Source organism: Eriocheir sinensis, chromosome 15 (assembly GCF_024679095.1).
Source record: "Eriocheir sinensis breed Jianghai 21 chromosome 15, ASM2467909v1, whole genome shotgun sequence".
Taxonomy (NCBI): Eukaryota; Metazoa; Arthropoda; class Malacostraca; order Decapoda; family Varunidae; genus Eriocheir; species Eriocheir sinensis.
The window spans coordinates 16,114,442-16,125,174 of NC_066523.1; the positions used below are offsets into that span (position 1 = coordinate 16,114,442).

At 38.1% G+C, this 10,733-nt stretch overlaps 1 protein-coding gene across 1 annotated transcript; it reads left to right on the forward strand.

Moving 5' to 3' along the window:
* Positions 1-1,201: 1,201 nt before the first annotated feature.
* Positions 1,202-10,461, forward strand: LOC126998966 (transcription and mRNA export factor ENY2-like). Its single transcript, XM_050861265.1, has 3 exons — positions 1,202-1,416; positions 5,313-5,400; positions 8,757-10,461. Exons 1-3 carry the CDS (start codon positions 1,288-1,290, stop codon positions 8,828-8,830), a joined length of 291 nt encoding a protein of 96 aa, XP_050717222.1. The 5' UTR covers positions 1,202-1,287; the 3' UTR covers positions 8,831-10,461.
* The last annotated feature ends 272 nt before the right edge of the window (positions 10,462-10,733 follow it).

A 10,733-nucleotide genomic window follows, 5' to 3' on the forward strand; every position in this document is an offset into this window, starting at 1 on the left:
TCTTGTAAGCCTACCAGAGCTATATGGTCTTAGCTGTCTTAACTTGGGTGATCTTTATCACCTTTAGACATGAAAAAGATAGCCACACCACTCCAATTAAGCCAGCAAAATTCACAGTTCATCTCTATTACAAATGAAAGGTAATTTTGCCCAAATCACATTTCAATACCTTCAGTTTAGTTTCATTACTCAAGATTTTTTATAATCATTTGTCTGTTTTCACATAAGGTGGTTTGGCATACAGCTTCCTCGTTACGCCTCCATGAACGTCCATTATGTCTAGTTGTAGTGCAGCTGACTTGCCTGATGGGCGAGCCTACCATAATTCACTTTGCGATAGGGGTACCTCTGGCCGAGTGATTAAGGAGTGGCTCCCGTCTCGCTGGTCGCAGGTTCGATACCCGGCACCGGCAAAACTTTTTCTTGTCTGGATTAATTTATCGTGTTTCGTTACACGCAGTGGTCGTGTTGGAGTGTAGTAAAGAAAAATTCTGGCGTTTCATAGTGTCTCTCCTGTATGAAAAGTAACTTGCTTCTCTAACAGTCCCATCCAGATGTATCCCTTATACCTTTAATACTTGGTTACAACGCCTTCCAGACAATTTCATCAGACATTTTATTTTCCTGCCAGCCCTCTCCTCGAGCTTGAACTTGATAATTATGTGGTGCACAACTCATCAAGTTCAAGCTCGAGGAGAGGGCTGGCATGTTAGGATGAAAAGAATGAATGCAGGAGTGAAAGTTGATTGATTGATTGATTGATAGTTTATTGTTGCAGGTAAACAACAAGGGAGAAGTTGAAAAGGACAAGTTGTGTGTGTTGTACGCGGACGATGTTGTGATTTTGAGTGATTCTGCAGAAGACTATTAATCCAGACTGCGAAAATTAGCCAAACCAGATGCATATAAATAACTTAATTTTACAGTGGAATCGAAGATGTGGGGCTTGATATGATTCAAATGAGGTCAACTTCGCAAATAAGTATCTTTTAAGTAGAGCTTAGCTCAATAAGATCGACATGTTGAATATTGTCATGAAAAAAATGAAATATGGAAATCACATGGAAAATAAAATCTGGCTGATGAAATTGTCCGGAAGGCATTGTAACCAAGTATTAAAGGTATAAGGGATACACTTAGATGGGACTGTCAGAGAAGCAAGTTACTTATTCATACAAGAAATCTAGGAGCCGTTGGCAAGGCTGGCCACACTGCCTCGGCGACCTGTAAACAAACAGCCCGCTAACAACACTCAGCAGGCGTGTCCAAGGACTTTCCGAAGCAGCCATGGCGGACAGAAGCACGCAGTTGAAGAATTCCATCAACCAGAAATTGGTTGAAACTGGAGAGAAGGAACGACTGAAGGATATGTTGAGGGAACGACTGACAGAGTGTGGCTGGAGGGACGAACTGAAGGTGAGGAGTCTGGGTTGCACAATAAGCCTTCATTATGGTTAAGGGGCAAATAAACATATTCTTTAATCATAATGTGGAGGCGCACATGATTAGAAGCCAATCTAAACTATGCAAACCTAACATGACCATGTCAGGGTTGCTTGCGTAGGTGACAGTAGGGGCGGCGGCTGCGATCCATTGTCAGGGCTGTACGTGCGGTTCGATATATTTCTCCAAGTATGATACTGTATGAAGGTATGATTATTCTTCCCGTTCTGAACCGTACCCAAGTAAGTTACATCACCCAGGGTTTCATCAATGTGTGAATTTTTATTATGGTTTTGGGGCATGTGTTTTCACCCCTTAACCTTAATATGAAGGTATATATTGTAATTTGAGGTGGCAGAGCTATACTACACACTTGCCAATTATACTTTGTAATAAAGTTGAGATGCCATTAAACTTTGTCAGACTTCAAAATAGCAAATCTTATTTCCCATGTTATTGGGAAAATATGTAGTTTTGCTCCACTACCCATCCTCCCACTGGGCTGGTCAATAAGTGGGTACCTGAGAAGGTAACTGTGGTATATAGCTCAGATTTCATACTGGCCTTGTGTCATTGGATAATGAGGTATTTCCTGTTTAAGGCTCAGTTGCCAATGTGGCAGAAATGAGCGCTGAGGCCATGCACAACTTTAGCATTTCCCCCCCAACTTTACCTCATTACCATTATTGCCCGTATAATAGTAAAAGTATGAAATTATACCTGCCCTTGAGCTACAATATGATGGTGCAAATGGTTAATAATTGATTTTTATGAACAGCATATGGAGAGTAATCTGATCACTAAACCTGTAACCTATTGCTGCTTAATTAGTTGAAATTTTTATAAACTAGCAGAACTCCACCTTAATTTACTCGATAGTAAGTAATGGTTGCTAGAATAGTAACCTGTTGCTGCCTAATCAGTTGAAAACTACTTATAAGCTAACAGAACCTATCCTTATCCTAATGGATAATAACATATCGCTGCCGAAATATTAACCTAAATATTAATCTACCCAGTCTAGTTCAGTAGTAGGCATGTGATATAACTTTGTATCGGCTTCTACTTCCATTTAATATTTTGTGCTGTGCTTTTGTATATTGCAATAAAGTATGCTAAACTATTTTGGGTTGCTATATATTTTTTTCTTTTCAAATGTATCTATTCTTTTTTCTTTACCACAATTTTTCTTTCAATTTTTTTATAATTTATATTTTTCCAGATTTTAGTTCCTGATATATCAGTATGGCTATCCTTACCTCTTGCCTTCTTCCTTCAATACTTTGTTAGTTTATGTTTGGAATCTTATTTTAGTGTTGTTATTCTCATTACAGTCTAATATAAAATGTTCTAAAGTCTATACTACTAACTATTACAATCTAATATAAAAAGCTCTAAAGTTTACTGTTTACTGTTGATGAGGTTTCAGGCCCTGCTCCACTGCTGATGCAGTACTCTATGAGGGCCGTCAACAATTACAATATTAGCCTCAGTAATAATCCTCGATGCACTTATTCTCAAACATCATAGTGAGTGAGTGAGTGTCTCAATTGCTTTCATAAATACTATCACAAATATTAATTGGTTCAGTTTTCATGTCTGATATTTTCGTTATAGTATCACAATTAAATATCCAACGATTATTTCCACTGCACTGAATATTTATCACACACTATTTATCTTTGAGTACAAACACTAATTAATAGCCATGATCGGTTATGTTATGAATTCTCTCAGTTTCAATCTGGAGAACTTCACAATACTGGTCATTCGCTGAATGGTTGATTTCAGGCTTCTTGTACCTCACGATTTATGCATTTCTTCTCAGCCATGGAGCAATCCTTTGATTTATGATTGCCAGCGCATTTGAAACATTTGGGGGCTTCTCCATTGCTCTTAGCAGTACAGTTGGCTTCAAGATGGCCATATCTCTGACAATGATAGCATATAATTGCATGGTATCTGTCTCTCACTGTGTATATTCCTCATTCTAATTTTAGCTTGTTGTGATTCTTGTGAATCAGCTCTCTCACAGTTGGGTCACACCTCAAAATGTAATGCATTGTACCACCAGTTGCAGGCTTATTAAAAATTAGCTCAATCTTATTCTCAACACCCTCAATTGTGTAAGAACTCATTACGGTCTAAGATGGTCTTTTTTTTTTCCTTGGTCTCCTCTTTATGCACATTGCATATCATAATCTTTGGTTTCATCTTTCCAACACTCTTGGTACTAATTTGCTCAACAGACTTCAGTTTTTGAGCTGTTTCATTCCTCAAGTTCTCATCATCAAAGTTCATTACAATATTACCTCCATTGGTGAGTCTTGAATCGGTAATCTGAATGCCTTGTAATGCCTGAGAAACTTCACTTTTTAACTCTGTAGCCTTTTTATCTTGTTCAGAGGCCCTAACAACAATTAGGTTTTTCTTAACTTTCCTCCTGTGCTTGGTGACCTCAGCCCAGCTTGCACCCGCTGAATCAGCAAGCTCAGCGGGCTGCAACGCCTCAGCCACATCTCCAAGCTCTTCTCTCACACTCATAGCTCGAGACTCAACTTCTTCCTTTACCCCTGATATTTCCTTAGATAATTCCTGCTTAAATTCTTCCAATTTTTCAACTATGCCAGTAGCAAGAGATGCTCGAGTCAGGCACGGTGTACAAATCCAGTTGATCTTGTGTAGGTTCTCTTGCTTGATTCCACCCATTAAAGCACATTTTATATGGCACCATTTGGGACACAAACAACATCTGATCCATTTCGATGCATCACGCATCGCCTGTAAAGTCTTCACAGAGGTAACATTAATCTTTCACGTCCCTAATCTTGTGTCTAGCAGCCATCGTCAACACTGCGAATCCCACACGAAGCCTGTGCGGCACACGCCTTGTCACTGTCACGGCTCACCACTCACTATAAATATTTATATTAATGTTGTTATTCTCATTACAATCTAATATAAAATGCTCTAAAGTCTGTACTACTATCTATAACAGTCTAATATATAAAGCTCTTAAACTCTACAGGAATCTACTGATACTAATGATGTTATTCTCATTATAGTCTAATATAAAATGCTCTAAAGTCTAGAGTTTTGTATACCTCAGTCTGGTCTAAATAATTTCCATGACTTTACTGCACCTCGTGATGGTGATAGGTTTGTGGATCGGAGTCCCCATGCCGGGATGTGGGTAATGTAGATGTGGTTAACTGAGCTTTTGCTATATTTATCTTGGGTCAGGCAGGTAGTCAGGAACCTAACCCTCCAAACGTAATCCTATGGAAAAAAATGGTTCATTATATAATTGAATATTTTGTTATTCAACCACTTTTTATGGTGCACATCCCTGTTGAATAGTGAGGGGTTCCTGTTACTGGGGGTAGCTAAGTGGGAGAGAGTGAAAATAAGAAAATGCTGATTTCCAGTGTAAATGAATATCATATCAATCAAATGCACATTAAAACTCATCAGAAACAAATAGTTAATTCATCTAATTGAGATATATGGACCTTTCCCAAAATAAGGTCACTTAAATATGTAGTTATGGTTGGGGTGGATTTTGATAAGCTCGGATTATTACTGAAATTGATAGCTGGCTTACATGTTGAGGCTCTGCTCCATGATAACCATTTAATTCACACTTGGGAATATGTTTCCTCAGAATAGAAGTAATTGAAAGTGCTGGTGTCAGCATGCACTTCACATGATATGTTGGCAATCCTATTGAAGTAAACGGTGTCCTTATCTAAGTTGCTTACAGTTGAACATTTTAATTTACTGTTATGAGAGTTTACCTCTTTTCACTGAGTGCATCATGATGAGATGTTTTCTTCTACAAAGGCTGAAGTTTCAATATTTTTTTCCAGGAACATGCCAAGGAAATTGTTCGGGAACGAGGCCTCCCCAAAGTAACTGTGGATGATTTGGTCAAAGAAATAACACCAAAAGGGAGACGTAAGTTTTAGTGAGGTGCTTTTAACTTTGTAATATTAATGACTCTGTGTTTCCTCTTGTCAATTTTTTTATGTATTTTGGTCTATAGCAGTGGTAGACTTTCATGATGGGGCCTCTTGGTTGGTCCAAGCTTGTTAGTGGCACAGAAGTATTTTATTTAGGCACCATTCTTGCTCGACTCATGCTGCTCCCCAGAACTCCACTTGATTCGCTTTTGTTTGCTAGAGTCTGGGTTGATAGTTGGTCATCAGGATAGCATGTTGATAGCCTTAGGGCACTCGGTGATGGCTGAAAATTGTCAGCTTGTAGCGGCTAGCAGAACTTGAACCTGGGTCCTCCAGGACATCGCACCTGCACACTGACCACTCAGACACTGCCTCCTCAAGAAGATACAACCTTCCACTTTTAAATCCCTTCCTCGGTAACTTGGTGTTTTTTCCTCTGAACCAAAATTCTTGGTCTATCCTTTACAAAGAATAATGAATAAAAGCATAATCATATCATCATCGTTATCTACCCTGTTAGTGAAAAAAGGGGGGAGTTAAAATAGTCACAGTAAAACAAGTTGACCCTTGTGTGCATAATGAAAAAGTTCATTGGAAACATGAATGAATCAAGATAGATTTACAGGCTTGTAGAAGAAAATGTTTCCAAGATAAATGCATGCAATATCATTGCATCATGATAAATAAAAGGAATTGACATCCCTGTAGCTTGTCACAGCAGTCTGATCGCTACCTTAAGTATGCTAAGACTTTGGCAAACTAGATCGTGGATTTTCATAATTTTGTCATGAAAACATCCAGAAAATGCATGGAATTTTGTAATCCTTAAATTATTGTAACCCTGCTCCTTGCCCATGTATATCAGTGGATCAATTTATGCTAGAAAGTGTTTGGTAAGAACCAGGGGTGTGGAGTCGGATTTTCAAAACTCCGACTCCGACTCCGACTCCGACTCCAGTAAATTTAAATGTTGCGACTCCGACTCCGACTCCGACTCCAGTAAATTTAAATGTTGCGACTCCGACTCCGACTCCAGTAAATTTAAATGTTGCGACTCCGACTCCGACTCCAGGAAATTTGAAGGTTGCGACTCCGACTCCGACTCTGACTCCGTTTTTATTTTTTTATTTTTTTACAGTATGATATATATATATATATATATATATATATATATATATATATATATATATATATATATATATATATATATATATATATATATATATATATATATATATATATATATATATATATATATATATATTATATATATATATATATATATATATATATATATATATATATATATATTTTTTTACCATCCTTGGATATCACTTAGCAATTATCCTCCATGATAGAATTAAATATACACATTAGCTCATGCAAAACACCATAAAATATGGCAAAAGGGATACCTGTACTATCTGTTGTCAGGGTGGTTGTTGCGGCATGTACCGCCCTCCTTCCTTAAGGTATATCCTCAAGAAAATACAAAATAAAAAGCATGAAAAAATATTAAAAATACCAATATTCCCGCAGACTGTTTGATTGGACATATCTTCCAAAACGTCAATTTCTCCCAATTTGTAAGAATCTCCATGAAGTGAAATCTTTACTAAAAAAATTAGCACGTAAAGGAGTCGGAGTCGCTCATATTTTTACCGACTCCGACTCCGACTCCGACTCTGACTCCAATTCCGACTCCGACTCCGACTCTGACTCCAATTCCGACTCCGACTCCGACTCCGGCCAAAAGTAGCCGACTCCTCGACTCCTTGACTCCGACTCCGACTCCGACTCCGACTCCACACCCCTGGTAAGAACAAACCCATCTCAGCACAGATGCTCACGAGGTACTGCCCATTAACGTATACTCCCAAACCTCCCTTGGCAACCACAGCCCCAAGTTTCCACACTTTCACCTTTTGTGTTCATATCCCCTAACACAATTATTCATTTTTAACTTCTCAAACTTCTTTGACTTTCATCCTCTCATAATCTCTTCATCCTAATTATGCCTCTTTTTCCACAGTTGTTTACTGGAGACAGAGCATCAGATTGTCAAGATACTACTGGCACCACTGCCAAAGTCCATACAATAGTATAAAGTATTATTCAAAATGAAATAAAACAGGTCAATAACGAAAACAAAGCGCCAACATTACTCGCCCTCCCTTTTGGTTCTACCACATTTTATAAATAAACACATGAAAGAACATTAAATATATGACAAGATGTGGTGTACCAATGAGGACACCTCATGAAGTGAGGTAGGACTTGGCTACCATAAGAAATGTACAGTGTAGCCCTGCAACTATTGTTTTTCTTACTAGCAATTAAAAGTCTAGTGATAGCATAGAAAGTCTCGAGTTTTATAACTAGCGACTAGAGCCATGGAACTAATGAAAATATTTCCATTGGCTCGGAGGACTGAGTGGGCAAGTTGTGTCAAGATGGCCTGAGAAGTCGTTGCGCAGGTAAATGAATGGGTGGGGGGTCACCACTGTTCGTAAACAAAGATGTCATAGTTATATGAGTGTGATCAGTGTCATCTCTTCTGCTTCTTATTGCTTTCTGCAAATGTTTCATTCAACCATGATTACTTCTTTCACTAAAGGGTAACTATAAGAGCTGCTGTGAGAACAATGTGAGTGAGCTGTTGTGTGGGATGTCATTTATATTGTGCACAGCTGATCCACTGTTCCACTGGGCTCTCCCTCCCATGTTAACCCTGAGGATTTTACTTAGTTTCCTGATCATGAACTGCTGCAATTAAGAGGAATGAATCACTGAAGGAAGCTGTTGCGTGTCTGGCTGGCTGCGGAGGGGGGTGGCGTTGGTGGTGTGGGCTCTCAATAAGCTGACGCACTCCCAACTCCCACCTTCTTTATTCAATAGAGAGCATGTTCATAGCATTAAACAATGAATTTTGTTGTCTTTTCTTATTAAAAGTAATATTTTTATATAAATGTAGGTTTTAGTTGTTTAAAACAGGTGAAATAGAGCAAAATAAAAGTCAATTTCTGAAAGGTTCTTGTCAATTTTTATTTTTTGCTATATTGTATAAAGTTTCCCCCAAACTAGTGGTTTCAGAAATAACTAGATTTATCCCAGTCTCTTAATATTGCTGGACACAGAGCCACTGTACATGATAGCCTTAGAGGTGCAGGTAATTCCCAACAATCTAGTGCTTAGCTTTATGCAGTACTGCTTTTGACACAAAAAACTTGTCCTCATTGGTACGATATTGTTTTTAATACTTTTAATTTAATTCATAATGAAATTACATGTAGGAATAAAGTGTATCTTTGAAATTACACATTTTAATAAAACTTTTCATTCTTATGACAGAACTTGTGCCCGACACTGTGAAACGAGAACTACTGGCAGAAATAAAGAAGTTCCTGGCTGCACAACCACAGTGATACCTGCTTCTCTTAAATGGAACTCATGTTTTTTTTTGTTTTGCATACGCACCAGTTGGTACACAAGTAATTCTCTCAAGAAATGAAGTGAAGATTGATTTCTTTGTGTAATTCATAAATTTGAACCATACCATATGATTCTGCAGTCAGTGCTTTGTGGAATATCTTATTCACACTGAGTAGAAATAGCCGGCCTGATCTTAACACCAGATAAATGACCTTGAAACTTTTGAGTTTTTTTTCATTTGTAATATATTTTTACTGTAGACTGTTGATATGATTATGACAGGTATTGGAGGAATCATTAGTCATAAAGAAAATGACAGGTATTACTGTTGTATACATTGGAGTATTCAGTCTTCACTACTATCATTGAGCCATGATCATGTTTTCTACCAAACACAATAGACATGTACTGCCTTTGATACTCTGCATATTTTTATTAGTAATAAGATTTTTTTGTATTTCATGGAATGAGTACCATTTACTATGAAGGACCTGGATGTGAAGAGGCAGGTCCATCAGCTAGAGGACAGCTTTTAGCACTTATACCTCTGTCTGACATGTTGAGGTTGTGAAGAGCAATATGATTGGGATGGAAGGACAGAAACACTAGAAGAGGGTAGCTAGAAACTTTTGTAATTGTCATTTGCTGGTGTTTTTGGGTGATAATATTTAGAGACAGATTGACATAGGTATAGACAGATCATCATCATCTTTGCCCATTCCTGATCCACTGCAGGACAAATGTCTTTCCTATCATTCTCCACCTCTCTCGGTCTCATGATAATATTACATTCTCCTTTGGCGAATGCCCTAATTTCATCTCTCCACCTGGCCCTCCGACCTACAGTTTCTGGGTTGTCACTTACTTTGGCTGCCCATCTGTTATCAATTCAATGCCTGATATAACCTGCTCAAGCTCCTTTCATATTCTTACTCATCATCAAAATATCTTCAACTTTGGTCTGTTCTCTGATTCATGATGGGCCCTTTCTGTTTCTCCTATTTTCTCTGTTCCTCTTTGTGCATTTATTAGCATTCATTCATTCATTCATTTCATCAACGCCTGCTCCTTGGAGCTCCCACCAGGGGATGGCCACGGCAGCCTCTTCTCTAAATATTTCATGCAGTGCCAAGTTTGTGGAGTGTAAGTTAGAACTGGTGGATGCAATGATTGTAAGCCTTTCACTTCAGGGAGAATGGCAAGTTGCTATTCATGACATCACTGAAAAAAGATGTTTACCAAAGGCTCTCCATCCCATTCCTATTCTTTAGCTCCATGCCATTTCTATTCTTTGATTTTTTATGTGTGTGTGGTCTGGGTTGGTACTCAGTGTTTGCCCTAGATACATATATTTCATTTGTCGTTTCTCTCAAGTGTTTCATTTCCAACCATTATTTGTTATCCTGCCAACTGAGTATTAAATATTAACTCTATTTCCTTCATCTTCGGACCCACTCCCAGACTCTGTGAATAAGATAGATAGATAGTTGGTGAGTGTAACTGGAAGGTTGGCTAGAAACTTTATGATATTCAGTTGGCATATAATATGTAAGAGAGCTATGCCTCATTTTTAGGTAACACACTTTTTCTACATTATTTTGACAACATGAATTGATCATAAAAATATTGCATTTTTATTCTTCCTGCATCCTGCTACCTCGTCTGTGGTCTGTAGGACATGAAGGTTTGCTCCTAAATTATGTAGTGGAGCTCATTGTGTGGGCCTCATGGTACCTGCAGGAGACCAACAGAGTTCTGACCACTAATCCTAGTCCACCAAATATATAGTTACCAAACAGCTTTTTGTTTTGGGTGACTTTGAACAAAAATATACCAGTGTTAAGTATTCTGTGTACAAAACATGCAAAGGACTGATGAACATTGCTAAATTCTGTC

What these genes read in the sequence shown, in the direction of transcription:
- LOC126998966 (XM_050861265.1), top strand. Translation starts at nt 1,288, where the DNA reads ATGGCGGACAGAAGCACGCAGTTGAAGAATTCCATCAACCAGAAATTG. An exon ending in GCTGGAGGGACGAACTGAAG is followed by an intron (nt 1,417 to 5,312) that starts GTGAGGAGTCTG and finishes ATTTTTTTCCAG; the next exon opens with GAACATGCCAAGGAAATTGT. An exon ending in AATAACACCAAAAGGGAGAC is followed by an intron (nt 5,401 to 8,756) that starts GTAAGTTTTAGT and finishes TTCTTATGACAG; the next exon opens with AACTTGTGCCCGACACTGTG.